Genomic DNA, 24,486 nt, shown 5'->3' with positions numbered 1-24,486 from the left:
GAGTATTTCATCACTTTTACTGATGATTATTTTGGATATGGGTATGTTTATTAAATACAACATAAGTCTGAAGCCCTTGAAAATTTCAAGGAGTACAAGTTGAGGTTGAAAATGCATTAAATAAAATGATTAAAACATTTTGATCTGATCAAGGTGGAGAATATTTGGAGTTAAAATTCCAAGACTATTTGATAGAGCATGGAATTGTATCCCAACTCTCAGCACCTAGTACACCTCAACAAAATGATGTATCTGAAAGGAGGAATCGAACCCTGCTAGACATGGTTCGGTCTATGATGAGTTATACTTTCTTACCTGACTCGATTTGGGGTTATGAGTATAAACTACAGCTTATATTTTGAACTGTGTTCCTTCCAAAAGTGTTGTTGGAACACCTTTAGAATTATGGAATGATCGTAAAGGTAGTTTATGTCATTTCAAGATTTGAGGTTGCCTAGCATACGTGCTTGAGGAAAATCTTAAGAAATTGAAACCTCGTTCAAAATTGTGCCTATTTGTAGGTTACCCTAAAGGAACAAGAGGTGGTTACTTCTATGATCATAAGGATAATAAGGTGTTTGTGTCGATAAATACTACTTTTTTAGAAGAGAACCACATAAGGGAGAATAAGCCCCACAGTAAAATTGCATTGAATGAATTTTCCAGTGAAACTACTGAAGCTTAAAAAAGAATTGTTGAAGAGCCCACACCTCAATAAGAGTTGTTAAAGTTGGTTCATCTAGTAGGTCACACCCACCTCAAGCGTTGAGGGAGCTTTGACATAGTGGGAGGGTTACGAACCCCATCTATTCGTTATATGGGTTCAATAGAAGCCCTAGCTATCATAGATGATGAAGATGTTGAGGATTCATTATTCTATAAAAGGATGTTGACAAATATGAATGGATCAAAGTTATGGATCTCGAAATGGAGTCTATGTACTTCGGTTCAGTTTGGGATCTTGTAAATCAACTTGATGGGGTTAAACCTATAGGTTACAAGTGGATCTGTAAGAGAAAACAAGGTGCTGATGGGAAGGTGCAAACCTTCAAGGTTAGACTTGTGGCAAAGGGTTATACCCAAGTTGAGGGAGTTGACTATGAGGAGACTTTCTCACCTGTTGCCATGTTGAACTCTATCCGGATACTTCTATCCACTGTCTCATATTATGACTGAGATTTGACAAATGGATGTCGAGACTGCTTTTCTAAATGACAATCTTGGGGAGACTACTTATATGGAGCAGTCTGAGGGATTCATAATCCAAGGTCAAGAGAAAAAGGTTTGTAAGTTTAATTGGTCTATTTATGGATTGAAGAAAGCTTCTCAATCTTGGAATATAATATTGATACCGTGATCAAATGTTATGACTTTGATTAGAATGTTAATGAGCCTTGTGTTTACAAGAAAATCATCAACAGTTTAGGAGCTTTTCTTGTGTTGTATGTAGACGATATCCTACTCGTTGGGAATGATGTAGGTATGCTAACTGAAATTAAGAATTGGCTAGCAACTCAATTCCAAATGAAAGATTTTGGAGAGATATAGTTTGCTCTAGGTATTTAAATTTTTAGAGATCGGAAGAACAAAACACTAGCTCCGTCTTAGGCATCGTACATTGACAATCTGCTTGTCAAGTTTTTGATGCAGAACTCCAAGAGGGGTTTACTCCCTTTCAGGAATAGAGTTATTTTTTCTAAGGAACAGCGTCCTAAGAAACCTCAATAGGTTGAGGAAATGAGACGGATCTCCTATGCTTTGGTTGTTGGTAGACTGATGTATGCATGTACTAAACTTGACATCTGCTATACAGTGGGAATAATCAGTAGATATCAGTCTAATCCAGGATTTGATCAGTGGAACTTCATTAAGAATATCCTCAAGTATCTTTGGAGAATGAGAGACTACATGCTTGTATATGGTTCTAAGGATTTGATCCTTATAGGATACATGGACTTGGATTTCCAGACTAATAAGAATTCTAGAAAATCCACATCAAGATTAATGTTTACTCTTAACGAAGGGGCAGTAGTTTGGAGAAGCACCAAGCAGGGGTGCATTACTGACTCCATTATAGAGGCTGAGTACGTGGCGGCTTTGTGAAGCTGCTAAGGAAACTGTGTGGCTCAGGAAATTCCTGACTGATTTAGAAGTGGTTCTAGACATGTCTAAGCCCATCACCTTTTATTGTGATAATAATGATGTTATGGCTAATTCCCGAGAGCATAGAAGTCACAAGCGCGGAAAACACATAGAGTGGAAATATCATCTCATTCGGGAGATTGTGCATCGAGGGGACGTGATTGTCACACATATATCTTCAAAGCACAAGGTTGTTGATCCATTTACAAAGGCCCTTACGGCTAAAGTGTTTGAGGGTTATCTGCAGAGTATGGGTCTACGAGACATACCATATTTAGTCAAGGGCAAGTGAAAGATTTTGTATTGGGCACGTATTATGCCCTAGTTTAATTTTTTGTGTACTTTTATATCAGTGTGACTTTTATGATGTACACCCCCATTAGCTTTAAGACAAGTGGGACATTGTTGGAGTTGATGTCCTAAATCTCGTGGGTTTTGTAGTTTATAATTGTAATGTACAAATAAATTTATTTATTTAATAAAACATGAGATATTTTATTCGATATTTAGTAGCATTAACCCACAAAACCAATAAACTAACAGCCAAGGTTATCTTCTGTAAAACATGTATGTAGAGACATACATGTGGATCATATTTAAGTGATAACTTAAATGGTCTGTAATAGATGGATAAGACTGGATACCTTATTCGGATGATACTACGAATATGACTTGCTTTGTAGATGTTACAAAAGTCCTACAAATGATCTGATCCTAATCATTATGTAGAGACATGTGAGTGGAGGTGTTCTATATAAAAGAGTTTGTATAAGACTGGACCATAAAATGAATAGTCTCATTATATAATGTTGTTAACAGTAGATACTTACATTTCACCAAGATGATCATAGGTGACATGAGCTAGATCCTGAGTGAGTTATGCCTGCCTATGAAGGTGGTCCTTTGATTTGTATGGGTGAGAGTGACCAGATTACCTACTCAATAAGCCTAACATCTTGGGGATTAGTCTGATTGGGGGAGCTGGGAACACAACTACACAAGACAGAATTCACTCCTTCCCTAATGTCAGAGTAAGTAGATAAATTGTTCCTTTAAGGGCTGATTCGAAGACTTGAATAATGTGGCGCCACACCCTCTCTTGGCCCAAGAGGGGTTTGGTCATAGTTGGACTATGACTTATTGTTCATTAGAGGGAGGGATCAATGGTACTTAAGAAGTTAGATGTAACTACAGGGGCAAAACAATATTTTTGGCTCAGTTGTACTTACGGGCAATTTGTGAAGGGTCATCTCACTGTTGACTGGTTATATCCAATGGACACACTCAGGACTGGTCATCACACTATTGACTGTTTAATTAATTATTCGAGTGTCGAGCTTCAATCTACAGGTCCATAAGGTCCCCTATATAGCTCAACAATGATTATTGAGAATTAATTTTGGATTAATTTGAATTGTTCAAATTAATTGAGGGAATTAATTATATATTTTATAATTAATTTAAATTAATTATATGTGATATCATTAATATAATTTATTTGATATATTATAATATAAAGTTTATCTTGAGAGAAATTAAGTATTTGAATTTGATTCAAATATTAATTATATGGATGAGATTCATATAATTAAATTTAATATAAATTTGGTTTAATTATTGAGAGAATTCAAACAATAGGTTATATTATATTTGATATAATGTAAACTATAGGTTATATGTTATATATTAAGGTGGTTAATATATAATCTAATATATATATATTAAATCAATTAAAATTGGTTTTATTTTATTTTTAATTTTAATTTTATTTTTGAAATTTAAAATGGAGGGAGTTATTTTCTAACTCCCTCATCCTAATTTCTCTTTAAAAGGGACGTGGAAGGATGATATCCTCTTCTTCAATGTTGGTCCAGTGTGGGAAAATAACAGAACGACTTCCTAGCAATTTTTTATTCTTCTCTCTAAAACTCTCCCTCTTCCCAAAAATCGTAGCAAAGCTCACACACTTTTGCTTATTCTCAAACCCCTAAAGAGAATACAAGAGGTTCAACTTGTGGTGGTGTCCACGTTGAGATTGGTTTTCTGTACTTTTTTATCGTGATTGTACATGGCCATTTGGAGAGGAGGAATTACGTGAAGAATTTGTTCTACAAGGGTAAGTTAATCCCTTACCCTATTTCTTCCTCTTTATCTACAACATGATATAAAATTATGGTTTTCCATAATTTTTATTCTGTAAATTTGTAATTCTATATAAATTTTAAAATTGGGACGATCCCGTTTTCGCATTCAAACCTCACGGTTCCTTCAAATCGTATATTTCTTTGAATCCTATTTGCATCTTTTTGTTTTAAAAGTTCTTTAACTTAAAAAGTGTTATTCTCCATTTGGCCAATCGAGGTAAAGTAGCAGCACATAAATCTTTGGAAAAAGTAAGTGTATGAAAATATTTAAAGCAACTAAGGGTGAGATAATAAACTAGTTTTTATTAGGGATAAGAAAGACACTCGGAAGCTATAAAGGAACAATAGTCAACGCATTGGATTAGCACATGACCTCCAACTAGTTCGATGTTCTATATCACATTGGAAGAAGAGTGTAGTAGGTTTTCTCGCTTAAAAAAATATTGTGATTTGAGAAAATTCAAATTAGTGTTGCAACTATGAAAGTAGAGGGAATCTAATAGTCAAGTCTGCATATTTGTTAATTGATATATTTACAACCATTATGAAATGATCTTCTCATCCTACAACTTTTACTTCAGTTTATCTTTACTGTCTACTAAGTTATAGCATTATACCTAATCAAACAGTTATTTGTAAATTACTTCTACACAACATTGAGAGAAGCTTTTCGAACAGTTTTAAAATTCTTGATTCATACTGTGTCCCTAAGGAATCGACCTTGGAATACTCCAAGTACTACTTTCTATTACATTGATTTATATTTGAGTCAATGTAGTAGGTGACTTGACTTGTGTAATTTTAAGCATCAATAATCATATTGATTCATGCAACACAAAACATTTTTTTGCAGTAAAAAGAGCTATCAACATTATCTAACTTCGAAACGCCAAGGTAGTAAAAGGTTGGACGACTTTAAAGCTTGATATGAGTAAAGTATACTACTGGATTGCATGGGGTATATTTTAGAACACATTATGTTGAATTGCATTTTATTAATGCCTAATTGGCCAATGTATTTCTACAGTTCAGATCCCTTTTTAAGTTAAATGGCTTATGTGTACCTAGTATAGGACTTCACTAGGGTGATCCTCTATCACCTTATTTATTCTTATTATATGTAGAGGGACTTCCAAGTTTGTTACACAGAGTGGCAACTTTGGGCTCAGTGATAGGATTCACGCTCTCTCATCAAGTGATTTCCCATTTTTCTTTGTAGATGATAACCTACTTTTTTTTAGCTAAAGTTTCTAAGGCCTCCATCATTCAATTTGTGTTTTATGAATGCACATTGAGACAAACCATCAATATTGATAAACGTAGTATCTTTTTTAGTCCAAACACTGAGTTTAATGATTGTGGTCAACTTAGCCAGATTTTTGGGGTTCAACAAATGCATTGTTATAAACAACACTTTGGACTTCCTGCTTTATGTTAGCATAATCAATATGGTACAATACATTTTATCAATGAATAGGTATGACATCAACTCCAAGGATGTAAAGGGAAACTATTCTCAGTTAAGGGAAAGAAATTTCTTCTTATTATTCAGGTTATACTGTATTATTCAATTAATTGCTTTCGATTTCTGAAACTACTTATTCACGAGATTCATTTGCTTATGGCATGTTTTTTGGTGGAATCTCTTGTATGAGATAGAAATATTCATGGGTTGGTTTTGTTGGAGTTGATACTCTAAATCTCGTGGTCTTGTAATTTATAATTGTATTGTACAAACATTTTATTTATCTAATAAAATAAGAGGTATGTTATTCAATTTTTAGTTGCATTAACCCACAAAAACTAGTAAACTAAGATCCAGTGTTATCTTTTGTAACTTAAACATGTATGTGGAGACATACAGGTGGATCATATTTAAGTAATAACCTAAACAATTTATAATAGATGGATAAAGCTGGGTACCTATCCTAGTGACACTATGAGTATGGTCTGCTTTGTAGTTGTTACAATTGTTGTAAAGTACTACAAGTGATCTGGTCCTGATCATTTATGTGGAGACATGTGAGTAAGGGTATTCTACACAAAGATTTTGTATAAAGACTGAACCACGAAATGAATAGTCTCTCTATATAACACCATTGCTAGAAGAGACTTACAATTCACCAGGATGACCATAGGTGACTTGACCTGAATCCTAAGTGAGTTGTGAACTTCTGCCTATGAAGGCGGTCCTTTGATTTGTATGAGTGAGAATGGCGAGTTTCACCGACTTAATATGCATACCATTTAAGGATTCATTTGATTGGGGAGCTGGGAACACAACTACACAAGAAGGAATTCACTCATTATCTATTGTTAGGATAAGTAGAGAAATTGCTCTTTTAAATGTTGATTCTAGGGCTTGAATAATATGGCACCACACCCTCTCCTAGTTCGAGAGGGGTTCGGTTATGGTTGAATTATAATTTATTGTTCATTAGAGAGATTAGTGGTACTTGAGGAGTTAGATGTAATTACAGGTGCAAAACAACAATTTTGGTCTAGCTATACTTACGAGCAATTTATGAAGGGTCAATGCGATGTTGATTGGTTATATTCAATTGACACAAAAAATTATCTATAATACGAAGAGTGCAGCTTTCGGTTTTTAGTGAAGTGACTGATAGTTAATGGAAGTTGATTAGTTTAATTAAAGAGATTAATTAATTAATTAAGTACCATTTGATCTTCAATCTATAGGTCCATAAGGTCCCCTCATTAGCTCAATTGGGATTAATGGGAATCAAATTAATTTGGATGAATTTGAATTGTTCAAATTAATAAATAGAATTAATTAAGATATAATTAGTATAAAATTATTAATAAGAGTGTTTGCATGAGGTTTCTAGAGAAACTTAATTCGTGGAATTTGAACGTTTGTATTTGTATTAATTTTGTGGAAAGTGAATACAATCTCTAATACATAATATTTTGATGCTTTCAAAATAAACTATAGTCTTTAAGCTGGTTGATCTTCTTGGATGATTGGCCTTTAGGCTTGTCGTTCTTCTTGGATGATCGGCCTTTGGGCTTGTTGATCTTCTTGGTGATATCTTTGTGCTTGTTCTTCTTGGACGATCGGTCTTTGGGCTTGTTGTTCTTCTCCGATGATCGGCCTTTGGGCTTGATGATCTTCTTGGACGATCGACCTTTGGGCTTGTTGATCTTCTTGGAGGATTGGCCTTTGGGCTTAATGATCTTTTGGATGATCGGCTTTTGGGCTTGTTAATCTTCTTGGATGATCGGCCTTTGGCTTGTTGATCTTCTTGGATGATCGGCCTTTAGGCTTGTTGATCTTCTTAGACGATCGACCTTTGGGCTTGAAGATCTTCTTGGACGACCGGCCTTTGGGCTTGTTGATCTTCTTAGAGGATTAGTGTTCGCACGAGGCTTCCAGAGAAACTTATTTCGTGGAGTTGGACTTGAGTTGGTGTTTATGTTGATGTTGATGTTGATTTGATGTGATGTGGTTCAATCTCTAGTACTTAATCCTCTGATTGTCTCTCAGTTGAATACGTACGCTTGATGTATAGAAGTAGGGCATATGGATGTTTTTGAGCTTTGAGTCTTGGAAGAACGCTTGTATCTTCAAAGGACTTCAGTCTTTAAGCGTGGTCAGAATGTTTGTATCTTCAAAGGACTTCAGTCTTCAAGCATGGTCAGAATACTTGTATCTTCAAAGAACTTCAATCTTTAGAATGCTTGCATCTTCAAAGGACTTCAGTCTTCATAATGCTTGTATCTTCAAAGGACTTCAGTCTTCATAATGCTTGTATCTTCAAAGGACTTCAGTCTTTAGAATGCTTGTATCTTCAAAGGACTTCAGTCTTCAAGCATAGTCAGCTTCAGAAGTCAAGGAGTCTTCTGATCATAGATAATTTCCTCTAAGCTCTCTGGAGTGTAGAATTGCTGACCTCTTCAAATGAGGAGAGCTTCTCTATTTATAGAGTTCACAGGTGGGTATGGTCTTGGCCCTTGGGTTTGAGGAGATTGAATCTTCAGCTTGTAGGTTATGAAGATATGGTTAGTTTGTTGAAATCTTCTAATCTTTAAAGCTTCAAATAGTTAAGATCTTCAGTTCTTCAGAATTTGAGAACTTCAGTCTTCGAAGCTTTAGAAGCTTCGGTCTTCAACACTTGAGAACCCGAGTCTTGGATCTTGGGAGCTTAAATCTTCAGAGTTTTAATATGTCTTCTGATCTTCAGAGCTTTAGTATCTTCTGATCTTTAGAGCTTTGATATGTCTTCTGATCTTCAAAGTTTTAGTGTCTTCTAATCTTCAGAGCTTTGATATGTCTTTTGATCTTCAGAGCTTTAGTGACTTCTAATCTTTAAAGTTTTGAAGGAGTTATGTTCTTTAGATCCTTGGAGCTTTAGACTTCAAATCTTCAGAGAGCTTTTGCCTTCAATTCTTCCAACCTCCTCCAAAATGAAGAGATCATGCCTCTATTTATAAAGGTTTCTCATGGGCCTTACATGGGTTTGGGCCTAATTACTTTACTGGACCAAAATTGAGTTTGGGCTAAAGTTGGGTTTTGGCCCATTTGTTGTTGGGTTGAAATACTGGGTTTGAGCTTAATCTTTAATTTAGCCCAAATTTTCACCATGGTTCTGAATTGGGTTGGGCCCGAGCGACTTTGATTACTCAACTCAATCCAACTTATAATTTTTTCAATAGGCTTGAGCTTTCATTGATGATGTAGCGACTCGTGATTCGCCGAAATTTCTCATTCAACAATGAGTTATAATAATGTATATGATATATTATAATGCACAATTTTATTTGAGAGAAAACAAATATTTGAATATGGTTCAAATATTAATATGAATTTGATTCATATTAAATACTATAGGTTAAATGAGAGAATATTAAACTATAGCTTACATTATATGTGATTTCATATAAACCATAGACTATATGTTATATTAAATATTAACATATGATTTCTTAATATATATATATTAAATTAATAAAAAAATCACTTTTTAATTAAATAATACAATTATTAGGAGAGAGTTATTTTGATAACTCCCCCATTATACTCTCAATATGGAAGTGGAAGGACAAGGGAGATGGTAGTTGAACCATCTTCTTCTTGCATTAAAAAGGACACAAAAACAGAACAAATTCTAAGATGAATTTTTGCTGTCTCAAATCAAGAACACCATCCCTTCCAAATTGATTTTGAAGCCCACAAAATTCTCATCGATTCTCCACTCTTCGAGATTACTAAGGTTTCTGTGTGGTTGTGTTTGAAATTTGGAGATTTGTTGCTAGGTCTTTCTTTCTTTTCTTTTCTTTTTTTTTTTTTTTTTGTGTTGTTCGTGAGTTTGAAGGAATTCGAGGAGTTTGTGACTTCGAGAGGAACATGAAGAGTTTCGATCTTCAAAGGTGAGTGATCTTCTGATATCCTTTTCCTCTTCATTTTCTGTGTAATTGCATGCTAAATTAAATCAAGTGTTTATGTTTTCATTCTCTGTTCGATTAGATATTCTATAAAATAAAATTGGGATACCGGTCCGCACAGAGTGTCATCTACTCTTTCAGGTATGAAGTCTTTGTGTAAGTCGAAGTGTCTAAGATTCCAAGTTATTTAATAAGGCTTTTCTAGCTAAAAAGTAATGGTGACTTGTTCATCATCCTTCATCACTTCTTTCTCAAGTTCTTATGGCCCAATATTTTCCCACTACTTACTTCTTTTCTTCTTTTATTGAATATTGCCTTTCGTTCATTTGCATAGTTTCTTGTGGGGTAAGGATCTCTTGGTTAATAGGTCTTGTTGGCGTGTGGGAAAATGACAAACATTTGTGTATATGAATCTAATTGGATTCCATCGGATATCTATTTGTCAATTCGATCTCCAATATTCTTGTCCTAAGATTCCCTTGTGGGGAATGACAAATCCATTTATGTATGTGATTATTCTTTTGGAGAGTTTATTTATTCCTACACTTGCAAATCTATTCTCTAAAGGACTTGATGTTCTTAACTTGCATAGTTTATGTGGACAGAGAGGTGATTCAGGTTTGCATATTTTTTGGCATTGTCAATTTACTCGACAAATTTTGTGTCAATTGAAGTTTTGGAATTTGGTTAATATGTGTGCAGGTTCAGTGTCAATTCAAATCCTCTAGGACATCAAAAATCATTTTTAAAGACTCAACCAGATTCGAATATTAGTGTAATGGACCGGTGATTTAAAAAACCTTAATCCAAATGACTTCGTGATTGAATCGTTTGATACGATCTACTTAGGAGAATTTATCTAACTCGAGGGTTCTTCTTTGAGACTTCAGAAAGCAAATCTTTGTCCCTTGATTGTTTCTCTTCACATTCTTTTACAAAGAGGCATATGTACTGGCTCATCAGCTTGCCTATTTGGCTTTGGAGGAAGAATTAGATGTTGTTTGGCTGGAGTTTGTCCCTCATACTCTTAGAGGCTATTTGGGAGATTAGAGTTTGTATTGTAATGTAATCCAAAATTTATGTTTGGATCAAGCATTTAGGCTCGATTTGTAATACAAACCCATTCCATTCGTTTTAGCTCCAACCCTCTTTTCTACCATTTCATATTTAACGTTTCTATTTCCATCTCACCCTCGATTCTTCACTTATCCTAACACCTTTAGATTTCCAATAATCTTGTTTACATTCCAGTTCTCCAAACAACACATTAATGATGTTATTATTTTTTTACATTGCTGCTTTGCTTTAGTCTTCTCTTTATTGCTCTTTTTCAAAAAGAAAACAAAAAAAAAAAGTTAATATCATTTTGTCCCCTTTTCGGGCTATTTTTCGGTTTTTTTTTTTTTTTTTTTTTTTTTGCTATAAGTTCAATTTTGCAAGAGGAAAAAAACATAAAACTAATTTCATTATTGGTCTTTGTGAATTGCGATTGGGATAAGGAGTTGTTTATCATAATGGAAAAAAGAGCACGCACATTTCTAAACCTCATCTTCCACATCAATCTTCCTCTTCGCCTCACAGCCTTAAAACTTCAATCTCTCTAATGTCATTTTCATCTTCCTCATGAAAAATGTTCTTTCCTACCATTCATTCAGTTTTGGCTTCTACTCTCTCTGTGATTTCTTTGTACACCCATAGAAGTTGAGGACACGAGCGATTCTCTTCAGTTCAAGGCCACATTGCCACCGCCTCCATTTTATATTTGCGGTAAACCTCTCGACGTTTGTAGATTTTGTATGGTTTCTGATTTGAAAAATGGGTTTTGAGTGCAATGGCGCAGTGGTAACTGTTCTAGTTGTAAGTGTAAATTGATGAATGCAATTTTGTTGATGTAAGATTCTCGATTTGTTGAGCATTCAGGATTGTGCACATGTTATGATATCAAATTTTGACAGTCTTACTGGGGCAACAGTGGCGAATTCCTGGAGACTCATTATCATTATGTTTTTTTTTTCGTTTCTCTTGGCCATATTATTGTATAAGAAAACAAATTTCAAGTTGAAAAACAGCGATATTAGTTTTAGGAAATTGAACATTTAGATCTTTGAAGTAAAGAGGTACCGGATATTTTTAGTCCCGTTCTTCTGCACATGACTCGCCCATCTTAATTTTGAAAGCCCTTGATTGTTCCTAATCTCTGCGCTAAATTCTGCATCCAGTTTCTTCATTTTACCTGCATTTTATTTATGGGGTAGTTTCTGAGATCAATATTGCTTTACACCTGTTTATGGTAGCTTAGCTTCATCTATCATTCCTTGTATACATTTGTCTGCGTGTAAGAGCTACAAGCTGTATTGAATAAAAGTGATTACAACATGGGGACGGAAGAGTATGTGTTCAACCTTAACTGTGAGGCAGGGATCGATGGAAAATTATGTGCTCTACCAAAACTTGAAAAGAAACAACGTAATCAGAAATTCTTTGGGAAAACCAAAGAGAAACCACAAAATAAAGTCGTCATGTCTCACTTGCCTTGGACATTTACTCCCTAGATTTCGCAATGTAATTGACAAATAGGGTTCTCCTTAAATATCAGTCCCCTAGTCATTGTTATAAGAAATCTTCCACCTTCTTAGGCATGCTGCACCACCCAGCAAAATCAAACAAAGTTCTTATAGGTTCAAACCAAAGATAAACCACAAAGAACTGGCATATCTTTCATAAAAGTTCCACGTAAAATAATCCCTGCAAATTTTGGGTACATGGAAGGATGTGTACTTTGATATGAGTTGATTATTCTTAGGGTTATAATGGCTAACATGGCAAAGAGCTATTTTACTGAATAATGACTAATGTGGCAAAATGCTATTTTATTTTACTTTTTGGAGCTTTGGCCTTTCAAGCCAGTTTTATGGTGGAGGTGAGGAGAGTTATATGCTTTGTATTAGGAGGTGTAAAAAATATTTGCAGTTTGGAGCCGTTTTTTCAAGAGTATAAAATATCCTTTGGGCTTGTGATTATGCTTATACAATTTATAGCCGATTTTTCGAGGAGTTTGGTCTCGATTTGGCCAGGCATAGAGGTTGTAGAGAGATGATTGAGTAATTCTTTCCTCATTCTCCTTTTCATGAGAAAGAAAGATTTTTGTGGCTAGTTGGGGTGTGTTTTATTGTGGAGGCCTTGGGGAGAGAGAAACAATAGAACTTTTAGAGGGTTTGAGAGGTCTTTGAGTGAGGTGTTGTCCTAGAATAGATTCAATGTGTCCCTTTGGGTGTTTGTGACTAATTTTTTTTGTAATTATACGCTAGGTTTTATTTTGTTTGATTGAAAGCCATTTTTGTAGGTCGCCTCCTTTTTGTGGGTTCTTCTTTTTGTAGGCCCATACATTCTTTTGGTTTTATGTTCATCAAGAAAAGAAAAATGAGAGAGAGAGAGTGACCAAAACCTAATTAGGAAAGACAATTTACCGTTAAGATATGGAATTAGAGAGGCCATTCTTTTGCTTCTCTATCGCTAAATTTCCTTTTCTGGATGCTCTTCCTTGGCCTTTATATGTGATTGATTATTTTGGACAAGAATTGGAATATAAATTGTTCTGGTTACCTCTTATTTTTAAATGAAATTATGTTTTCCCCTTTCTTCCAAGTGCCTTTGTCTTTTTGAGTCTCATTTGTTTCTGTGAGGCTTACAAACTAAGTCTTTTATCTTACCTTCCACTGTAGAACATGTTATGGTTCCCGACTACATTCAAAACTACTTCACCCTTAAATGTGTTGATTGAAAGCGATGAACTTTCTACAGATGGCAGAGCATGTGGCAGTCACACCATCACCATGTATCAAGCTGCAAATTTGGAGAACTCCATTCAAAGTGAAAAGCTCCACACTATGCAATCTCAATTTTGAAAGAGAACAGAGGTTAACTGATTTTGCTCATTTGCTAACTTTTAGTTTTATTTTATCTCAAGACAACCCTTCTTCCGTTTCCTGCATACATTTAATAAAGGCCCTAATTATGTTTTTTTTTGTTGAATATCTAGGATTCTTGATAAGGTTAGGAAGTGACTATTAAATTTTTAACTTATTTTTTATGTGCAATAGTGCTGAGAGGTTAGAGAGAAAATAAACTGAATGGTGTGTCATTGTGTCTCGATGGTGATTGTTTATGGTTCCTTATGCTCTCTTAATGAAAATGTGTCTCAAAAACAATTTCTTGCTTCTTTGTAAGCTTTGGTTTGTCTTAACAATAAGTATAAACTGAATGCATGGTTCTTTTTGGTTCTTCATATGTAGAAAGTACAATTTGATGTTCTTTCAATTTTTGTATTCTAGAAAATCCTCTTGTCAGAGCGATATGTTCATAAGGATTTCAACTTGGAGAAGGCGTGAGCTTGGTGGTCCTTGTGGCTCAAACTTAATTGTAAATCCTGCTCCCAGGAAGATCTTCAGAGAGCATGCTTACCTAAGGTCTTTGGTAAACATCGATGGAACAACAGCCTCCGAGGCACTTTTTATTGATCAATTGCTTCTGATGACCAGTATATTTCTAACATATATGGCTGGAGTAATACCTCTACCAAAGTCTAATCAACCTGGAAATATCAACTCTCATACCAATTCAGTCTCAGATAACCAAACCTTTTCTGGTAGGTAAGGGTGCACAGTTTACAAGTTTGAGATATGTTGTCGCTAACTAACATAATTTACTGTTTGCTGCATTGTTATTTGATGTGTATTATCTGCACTTTATGTCTGCTTCCTTTTATTTTGAGGTTTCATATTTTATTTTTATATATTTGTTGTTGCAGTGGCATAAAGACTGATGGTCAAATTAATCCGAAGCATGCATTAGATGTAGTTAAAGGAAAAATTTTGGATTGTCTAGATGCTTTTGAACGTAGGAAAAGTATGGAAAGCGAGGTATTTGAATTTACAGAATGTCATGCCAAGCGACCCCTAAGCTTGAATGCAATTGGCGAGGGTCCAAGGTTAAGATTGCTTTGGGCTTCTTTTCAACTGATTGAGGAAGAGGCAGGCATCTAACTGTACTGTACCCTCTTGTCACATTATATTCTGCATGTTCGTTTTAATCTTTGGGTGGTTGTTACTTGTTATGTAAATAGTTTATAAATTTGACATCATAAGATAAATTTGTATACTGGTGTTGAAACTTGTATATTGATGAGAAGAGGAATATATTTTTCCCTTGTCCTTTTTAGAAGCCTTCAACTACAAGTTGTTTTTGTTATTATATTATTTAAATAATAGCCTATTATTACAAGTTCTGTTCCTTACATGGGGATCTGCAAATTTTCAATGAGCTTTCTTGTGTGTGTCGTTCTTTTTTTTTTCCCCTAATTTTAAAAGTAATTAATTTATTTTTAAAATTATTATTATTATTATTATTTTTTTTTTAAGATGTGAAATTATATTATGATGATATCTTTATAAGTGCTTGCTTCCGTTTCTTCTTTTGTCATCATGAGCTTCTCCATCTCTCTATTGCTCTTGGAAGAGTTGGTTACAAAAAAGTTTAACCGAAGAGGACAAATTGAAAGCTCTAGTTTTGTCAAATTCTGTATTTTCTCTTTCTCCCTTCCTTTCTTTGAGAAGATCCTGTGCACACTGTAGCCACAACTCCCAAAGTAGGGGTTTTCACCCCATTCATCCAAAGAATTCAGCATTGCTTTTTAAGTATATGTCCGCTAAGTAGTTGAGTGGCAAGCATTCCAATGGACATACTGTATGAGCAATGGAAGAATAAATAATCTTGGTACTCTTTCTTTGAAACTACCTAGCCTCTAAGCTCAAATATAGGTTCCAGCTCTCAGTCTCACTTCCAGTGGGCATCCACCGAAAGCTTACTTTCCTTGCTTTCATGAGATTTTAGTTTACCAAATAATTTGGTCATCCTTTTAGGAAATTGAAGATTTTCAGAATTCAATTGCATAGTGCAAAATATTGCATCCTTTTAATTTGGCGTCTGTTTTGCAGGTCAACAATATTTCCAATGCTACTATTCAGAACATGGATGATTTGTCTAAAATATTTTCTGAATTTATCCAAAAATCCTCTCAGCCTGTATGCATGTCTTGGCTGAGAAACGAACTGTTGATGGAAAATAATGATTCTAGTAAGGTACTTCTAGGAATAAATTTTATCTTCTAAATGTGTTTTTTTAATCATTTTCTTGTAGCTTTACTAGTTAACACCCTTGCCTCTTCTCTTCCTGAATGTCTACAGGCATTTCTTTCTTTGATGTCTGAAAAATTTAAAGCAGAAGATAACATTTTGCCAGGAATTAAGAAGTCTGGCAAGCAAGAGCTGTATGCTGAATTGATGCACTTTCTTAGTTTTGGTGCTCGCAGGTATTTTGTTTCTTACTCTTCCATCACATTTGCGAATGAAAATGTGATATCTAGGCTATTCTCTATAGTCAAAGGGAAATCAGAATTTTACTTTGGTATTCTAATTCTTGCTTACTTGGTAGGGCTTCAATACCGTAAGCGTGTTTAATTTGTGGTCAGAATATTTATGTTATGCACAACAACATTTTCATTAAAAGAAACAAATGAAATGCACGATCTTATAAACATTATTTATAAGATATAAACGACTGATTATCGGTTACCTATTTAGTATGAAAAACAAGAAACATGGGTAAATCTAATGAAATATTTTACCAAAAAAGAAGATCAACTTTTTTGTGACTTATTATTATTATTATTATTTAGGAAACATACACCAATTCATTCATTATTGAAATAGATTACAAAAGAATATCCTATCAGAGTATAATTACAAAAAAAAAAAAAACACCTCACTGAGAAAAGAGGGTAGATAAGCTGTAATTACAAAATGGAGGAGATAAATTACTCCAAGATAAAAGCTAAAAATGATGTAGAATCAATAAAAGTAATGATGCGTTGGTGCTTATTTGAGAAAATTCAAGTATTTCTTTCCATCCATAATTTCCAAAAAAGTCTGTAATGAAGTTGCACCATAGAATCTCTTTCTCCTTTTAAACAGATGTCTGGGGAGGGATAAATGGAGAGTGAAGATAGCCTTTGGTCTTGTAATAAACCAGTGAAAAGATTCTTGTAGAAATATCCAAAAAGAGGAGGTAGGAGAGCAAAATACGAATCTGTCTCATAGTTCTTCATGCAAAGGTGACAGAAACTTGGTGAGATAGCTAGCCAAGGAGATCTTCGTTGGAGCTATTCACATGTATTAATGCAAGCATGGCTTAGCTCCCAAATAAAGAACATCACCTTTTTGGGATTATTACCATTTGGAAGATTTTGAGTAAATGTGAGTCTCTTAGTTAATGAGCTAGAAGGAAAGAGGTCGTGCTCTCCAAAGACCAAAAACCAAAAGTCATCCATTAGTTGTAACAAAGGCCGGAAGAAGATGGGAAAGCGAGGTTGATTACCAAATTTCCACCTCATTAAGATTTCTTATGAATAAATTCCATAATCTTGTAACCGGATTCCATACATCAACAATGGCAGCCTCCTTTTCCAGTGTAAGATGATAAAGAATACGATATTTTTGTTAAAGATTTTGGTTCCCCAACCAGAAATCCTTTCAGGATACAGTTCCCTTGCCAACTCTAAGTGCAGTATGATTATAAATATGATGCCTCAAATTTTCAACAGGCTTCCAGGGCCTTATAATGAAGACATAGACTTTGCTCCCAGCTTGTAGTTGAACTGTTGGTCAACAATGAAATATTTTTATGATGAATATAAAAAAAAAAAAAAAAATCCCAATCCTCTTCCTCAATGGAAGCTTGAATAGTAGACCATTTGAGCAGGTGGCATCATTTTTTCATTCCTATTATTATCCACAATTCTAAAAAGAGGAGATGGAAAAGTTGGTGAGGGAGATATTGGATGGGATTATGCAACAAAGCATCGGTTCTTTCTCTAAGCCTTGTTCTACTTACTGGAAAAAGGGATGGCAGGGTCTTGTATGGACTATTGTGCTTTAAACCAATCATATTACCTAATAAATTTCCAGTTCTGATCATGGAGGTGTGACTGGATAAATTGTATGGAGTGATTGTATTCTTGAAGGTGAACCAAGTCAAGATACTACCAGATCTAGCTAAAGGTAGGCGATGTGCATAAAATGGTTTTCAACACATGAAGGTCAGCAAGTTCTTAGTAATGCCATTGCAACACGCTTCTACCTTCCCGTTCATTATGAATGATGTGTTGTGGCCATTTCTACAAACCTTTTCTTTGGTTTACTTTGATGATTTTTGTGTACAGTGTTACCATTCAGGACCTCAAGGTTCACCTAACAGTTGTGTCAAAGGCGTGAGGGGAGCAAAGAATTGTTGCCAATACAAAGAAGTGTTAGTTCAGACTACCACAGATTGAATACTTGCACCATATTGTTTCTTCAAATTGGTGGCTGCTGGCCCTTCCAAGATCACTGCCATGAAAGAGTGGGCTATTCTAAGGAACGTTAGAGAGTTAAAGGGGATTTTTGTACTTTCAGCTACTGCTTTAGGACTCATCCCTTAACTCAACTACTGAAGAAGGGAAACCTTGTTTGGAGTGGTGGCCAGTAAATTGTTTTTTAGAACTGAAAGATACCATGGTTATGGTGCCTGTACTTGGTGGGTTTCCATATTTCTTTATACTATTTGTGCTAGAATGCTTTACATGTGGGCATTGTTGCTTTGCTAAGGCTTTGCTACATCAAATGGTAGCTTTTTTAAAGGTTATGGAAGTCCAAAAGTCCAAGAAAAATAGATATATTGGTTTGGCTTGTCTTTGCGGAGAGTTTAAACATAGTCAATAAGAGAACAGAAAATCTCTCTTTTGGACATTGAGTTTTTATTGTTGTTTGCTTGGGAGATGGTCATTTCTTTTCCATTGCTCATTCAATACAGAACATGAGGAGGCCATGCTTCATTGTTTCAGAAATTTGTGAGTTCTTAATTTGAATGCCGAAAACGATATTTACAATATTCTTTGTGGTCACAGGTTGAATGTTTTGGACATTGAAGTCTTGGTTTGGGGTTTATGGCTAGAAAGAAATCAACATGTTTTTGAATGTAAACATATAGTTCAAAAGGAAGATACAAGAGAGGGTAATCAGATAGTTGAGAGGAAATATTTGATCCATCAGATCTCATGCTTCCTCATAATGTTTTCTTTCCCAAGATCTTAGGTATTATTCTTTAGAAATTATCTTCCAGTTGGAAAGATTAATTGAGTTGGAGTTTTAACTGAAATATATACTGTGGCTCTTCGATGGAGGGATTTTTATTTTTTTTTATTTTTTTTAAAATTTTGTTTTCTGTTTTATTTTGTGTGTACGTGTTTTCTGGGGTGTTTCCAAGTTGAGGATTTTGGTTGTAGCTTATGATTAACCTTCAACTTCTCAATTGTTCAATGAAAGGTTCTCTTTCTTCTCTAGAAATAACTGTTTGGAGCCAGCTGGTCCATCAAATAAAAATTGGCAGGGAATATAATCGACTTAAGTAGACTAAATTGGAAACTAATGTCGTGCGAAAGTTTCCTTGCATGTTTCTTTAAAGCTTATTTGTTTCCGTCTCTCTGTCGTCTGGAAATTGTTCTCAGCTTAGGATATGATGGTTGTTATGTCACATGTGTAGTTAGTAGTTACTAGTTCTCTTATGTGTTTATTACTTGTATTACGTGCCATCTTTAAAGCCTAACAGGTGCAGCTTTGCTTGTAAATTGAACTTTTCATTTGTGGAGATTTTTGCACATTACTTTAAGGGAATGACTTATTATTTGTTTTTTAAAATATTGAAGGGATGATTGCAGATATAGCAATTAGACCAAAAGTGTTAACACATATAACACAATACAAAATAAATTGCAAATAGAGCAAAATTTAGATCTAGGTCTCATGGTTTATCAATGATATACCATATCGCTAATAGGAGTCTATCACGATAGACCATATCAATCACTAATAGAAGTCTATTAGCGATATACTCTATCACTGATAGATTTTGCTATATTTGCATTTATTTTAAAATGTTGCTACACACTTAATTATTAGAGCTAAAAGTGCTATCCATTGTAATTACCCAACATTTTAACGAGGGCTTAGACTTGATCCATTTAATTCTTCTATAACTTGTCATTTAACCTAAGAAGCATGGGTGAAAACACAAATGTAACATGTTGCTAAAAAAAGTAAGACATGGACACGTTGAGGACACTTTTTTTGTATTTGTTTTTACTTCCTCCCCTCTTTTTACATAGAATTTATACATATATTGCTATATTAATACTTATTTATAGATAAAACGTATAAATTTAACATAAAATGAAAATATAATTCATTAAAGACATGGAAATCAATTTACGATATTTAAAAACTTAAAAAGATATGATGGATTAACTTGAGTATAACTAGAAGAAGATGTCATTCTACTACTTTAAGAATAGGGCTTAAGTCTATAAGCGTGTTGCTATTTTCCCCTTATTTTTTATGTTAATTTTTTTCCAGTGCCCTGTCCAAGCTGTTTTCGAAATTAGAAAAAAGAACATTTAATTCAGTTGAGATCTGAGGTTCACTAAATTTCAATTTTTAAATTTCTTAAATTATATTTAATTTTCAGTTTGATCTATGTTAGATCTAAGATTTAAGTTGTTTGTTATTTTTAAACTTTTAATGTTTTGTGAATTTCTCTTTTTAATATTGTTTTCAATTGTAAGTTAGTAGTATTAATTAGGTTCATATCCTTGTCTTGTATAAGGGGTGAGCTACCATGAATTTTATGTATCACCAATTTTTTTCCTACTTCAATAAGAAGTTTGAATTTTACTCTCATTTTCATTTTTCTTCTCTTTGTTTAACAAACACTGAGATATTGATTTGCTTCTGTAGCATTTATTTTTTCCGTCAATTTCATTTTCTCAAAGTAGCATCACAACTACCTTGATTTTTGCAACAAATTCAAACATGTTTTTTACCGTGTCGGACACGTGTTGGAGCATGTCTAGACAAATAGGTATCTGACATGTGTTTGTGCTACCTAGCTTATAACGTGACCATTTTGGGATTGTTTTTTTAACAGGGATTTTTGCTGTTATGACCATAGCCTGTATGTCAAGCATGGGATTTCAATATTAGAAGATTTGCTGATAACCTTCGCTGATGGGATTGCAAGTATGTATCTAGAATTTATTTCTGTTGACAGCAGTTTCTTTGATGAAGTGGATAATATTGGCTTGGCATTGTGTACCCTATCGACACGTGCACTCCAAAGACTGCGTAACGAGGTACTATTTTTTTAACTTTTTGCCTGTAGTTAATGAGGTTGATGGATCCTTATAGCTTCTTTAATTTATTATTTTATGACAAATTTGGGAACTCCAAGTTTTATTTTTCTTACATTTTAGAGCCAAATAGTGAATCTTATTTTCCCATCTATTGTCATTTTGGAAAAAAGAAATAAGAATACTTCACAGTCTTGTGTTTGATCATTTTGTTCCTGCATAAAATTTTACTCTAGCTTTATTAATGTCTGCAATTTCACTTTTCAATGTTATTCTGCTTTGAAGATCTATGAAGAAAATCTACTGGAACACAATAGTTCCCCCCTTTAGTTGGAGGAAAAGTTTTGGGAGCTTAGCCTTGCAATGGACATTACTTATTTGCCTATATTTTTTAAATTCCCTTGTGGAAGTCTCTAGGTGATTTGGGGACTGGTTGATTTTTTTGCATAGGAGAGGGAGGACGTGTTACAATAATATGAGTGGTATTGGTTAAAATACGAAAGAAATACGTTTGTCAGATTAAAACTGATGGTAAACAGAAAAGGATGATTTCAATTGTTCAAGATTGCATTGTATAGTTTTGTAGCAGGAATAGACTGCTCTAGTTTAACATTTTCTTTTGCAAAATTATTTGCATACATTGAATAAAACTTAAAGGGTGAATCTTGTTGATAGGTGGCTATGAACCAATGGTTGTATCAAAACATCGAGGCAATAGTATCGATGTATGAAGACCGATTTGATCTATGCACTCTTAGTAGTCAACAGATTGACCTACCAGGCAATAGACAGGCCAATATTGATAATTGGTGGATGAAACATATCCTCAGAAGAAGAGAAACTTTGTCTTCTCAGTTATATTATGTTGTGATATGCTCCTTTGCCATGCCTGTAAAGCGGACCAAGGAGTTGAGAGCGTTAAGGGGATGGTACGTTCTTTCAATATAATCCGTATAATTCTCTAATTTTCATGCATACTTCTGAAATCCAATTTTGAGGTGGACAGTCACTTTTCTGGTTACAGTTTCTGAAATAGCTTTAGTAGGAGCAATTTGATTGACGTTGATATAACAGGGATTAAATATCAATATTGTTGTTTTAATATTAATGTAACATGATAATTGAACTAACAACTAATAATTGAAGTTTGTTGGGATCACCTGACGGAGTACGGAAGGAGTTATATTAGTGGGAGTGAATGGTAAGATGGAGTAGTGTTATGGGTGCAAGGAAAACTGAATAACTGAGGCCCTGTTTGATAACTCCTTTGTGTTTGGTTTTTGTTTTGAAATTAAGCAAATTTCTTCATTTGTTATCAATCTTTTACCAATAGTTTAAAAAATCAAGCCAAAATTTGAAAACTAACAAAAGTAGCTTTTAAACATTTGTTTTTGTTTTTGAAATTTGACTAAGAATTCAACCGTCGTATTTAGGAAATATGCAAATCATTATAAGAAATAGAGAGGGAATAGGCTTAACTTTCAAAAATATAAAATAAAAAAAACGAAATGGTTATCAAATGGAGTCTGAAAATATCCCTTAAACTGACTGAAACTATTTATCAGTCCAGGTTGAAAACGATCGATTTGGTGGTTTTTGTTTGAAAATGAAAAAAAAAAACCCCAAAGAACTTCAGTCGCATTTGGGTTTAGCTTAGCAAAAGAACAAACCGGATAAAGCAAGCTGAAGGATATTCACACACACATACTAAAATTCAAGAGTTATATCAAATAACATGGTCTAGTTGGCGTGAAATTGGAACTAGTATCCACCATGCCACGAGTTCCCAATTTGTGAGTGCCTGCTTAGCAAAACAGTGAACCACCAGACCTTAGTTGGTTCGAGCTTCGAGATGGTTCTGTTATATACCTATAGTGGTTCAGTTAGGTTCCATGTATTTCTTAATAAATTTGGCATTTCGGTTTCATGTGTCCAAATTGATTACAACCCCAAGTAGTGTTCTGAAGGGGAGGTAGTTGGAGTTGGGAGGTACCTGGCGTTTCGTGGGCCTGTACGGCTCAGAATAATATAATCTTGAGAGGATTTCAAGTGATGTGCAGTCTCTCATAACTCATAAGGTTCCATGTTTCTCTTAGGCATTAGTGGTGAAGGGATTTTTATTTATTTATTTTAAGCTAAAAAAAAAAATCTTGGGTCTCATTATACTTGAATGAAGCTTATTTTCATAGTTTGGATCATTTTCTTGTGGACTTTATTTTCTGTACGCTCCTGTGTTCTTGAGAAAATTGTTATTTCATTCTTTTCTCAAGGAAAGTTCAATTATTCATTAGAAAAAATCTACTTTGGTCCATACGTATTCTCTCTCTTACTTTTTCTTCGGTACAATGACTTGCCAAAGGATGAAGAGTCATCTCATTAGTATTTGCAAATGGTGTTTTTTTTCCATAAAGATATATTCGTCTTCGGTGGCTTAATTTAACAGAATCTTAATTTTATGAGTACTGCAGGAGGTATTACTTCAGCCTGTTGATTGAATTATCCGACATTACGATGCCGTTGATAAGAGTAGTAATCGATAAAATCAGTAGTGGAATATCGTTCTTTCTAGTCTGTCTGATTGGAAGATCTTTGGGCCTCATCTATACAGGAATCAGGCAGTCACTAAGGTGGAAATGAAGGTTTGATAGTTCTGATTTCTATTTGGTTGTTTTACCATTATTTTTGCATCCTGATTTTTTTTTAAACAATAATTGTATCAACTTGAAATTTGGTTTAGAATTTATCAATTGCAATCTGAGAGAAGAATGTAGTACATTTTTGCTTCTTATCACATGAATTCTAATGAAAATCCATATAGCAGATTGAACATGTGATTTTTTAAATCTTTGAAGGTTGGATTGCATTCATCCTTTTTTCCCCCGGAGAAAAATTGCAAATACCCATTAGAATTTTTTGAATTGATAAAATTCCAATAGTGCTACCATGTGCCAAGCTGAGAGCACCGAGTTCCGATACGATTGAACAACAGCTTCCATATTTAGCTTAAGATTACCCTATAGTTTAGAAATAATTAAAAAAGTCTTTGTTATTTTGATAGTTTGAATTTCATCGTTGGATAAAATTCCATAGATAGTCCATGTGATTTCTATCTATGGTTTGATATGCTCTGAAATCAGTCTTTGTGGTTTGATAAGATCCTCATAAATAATCTCTAATTTTTAAATTTTTGTAATAATTTGATCCCTATCTGAAAATTGTTACTATAATTTAATGGGTTTTCTTACATATGTATATGGAAAATTTTCGTAGGTAGAAAAAATGTTAACTATTTACAAAAATAATAATAAAAAAAAAAACCACTTATAGAAGTTAAAATGATTAAATTTTACTATTTTGTATAAATAATTTTCCATATTTTTTTATTTTTAAAAATACCCTATGTATATCAATTATTTGATCAAGGACCAGATGTGTTTATAAACTACAAATATTAAATTGCATGATAATATTGACACAAAATTTTAATAGGATTTTTCATGGTAGGAATTAAATGATACA

General features: G+C 34.0%; 1 protein-coding gene and 1 long non-coding RNA gene across 3 annotated transcripts; both read left to right on the top strand.

The window, feature by feature from the left end:
* The first annotated feature begins 4,003 nt into the window (after positions 1-4,003).
* LOC150033781 (uncharacterized) lies at positions 4,004-6,063 on the top strand. The gene is made up of 2 exons (XR_016532113.1): positions 4,004-4,258; positions 5,140-6,063. It is a non-coding gene; the product is annotated as an uncharacterized LOC150033781 (long non-coding RNA).
* Positions 6,064-11,143: 5,080 nt separating this feature from the next.
* On the top strand, positions 11,144-23,796 carry LOC120086352 (phosphoglycolate phosphatase). Of its 2 annotated transcripts, none has more exons than XM_090317830.1 (9): positions 11,144-11,459; positions 13,494-13,609; positions 14,024-14,341; positions 14,500-14,722; positions 15,686-15,829; positions 15,935-16,059; positions 20,766-20,970; positions 21,643-21,896; positions 23,436-23,796. In XM_090317830.1, exons 2-9 carry the CDS (start codon positions 13,494-13,496, stop codon positions 23,602-23,604), a joined length of 1,554 nt encoding a protein of 517 aa, XP_090173956.1. In that variant the 5' UTR covers positions 11,144-11,459; the 3' UTR covers positions 23,605-23,796. The 2 variants fall into 2 exon arrangements, with proteins under 2 accessions (XP_090173956.1, XP_038898895.1); XM_039042967.2 differs by having other exon boundaries at positions 13,415-13,609.
* The last annotated feature ends 690 nt before the right edge of the window (positions 23,797-24,486 follow it).

This window comes from Benincasa hispida, chromosome 9 (genome assembly GCF_027475165.1).
Source record: "Benincasa hispida cultivar pf3 chromosome 9, pf3_genome.v1.1, whole genome shotgun sequence".
NCBI lineage: Eukaryota > Viridiplantae > Streptophyta > Magnoliopsida > Cucurbitales > Cucurbitaceae > Benincasa > Benincasa hispida.
Note: the sequence above shows the minus strand (reverse complement) of the source record. Positions and strands in the feature narration are given on the sequence as shown.

Excerpts from the sequence above, each read along its gene's own strand:
- LOC120086352 (XM_039042967.2), top strand. The coding sequence starts at position 13,479 with ATGAACTTTCTACAGATGGCAGAGCATGTGGCAGTCACACCATCACCA. Across the intron at positions 15,830-15,934 it reads AAAATAATGATTCTAGTAAG|GCATTTCTTTCTTTGATGTC; the intron begins GTACTTCTAGGA and ends GAATGTCTACAG. Across the intron at positions 20,971-21,642 it reads TCCAAAGACTGCGTAACGAG|GTGGCTATGAACCAATGGTT; the intron begins GTACTATTTTTT and ends TCTTGTTGATAG.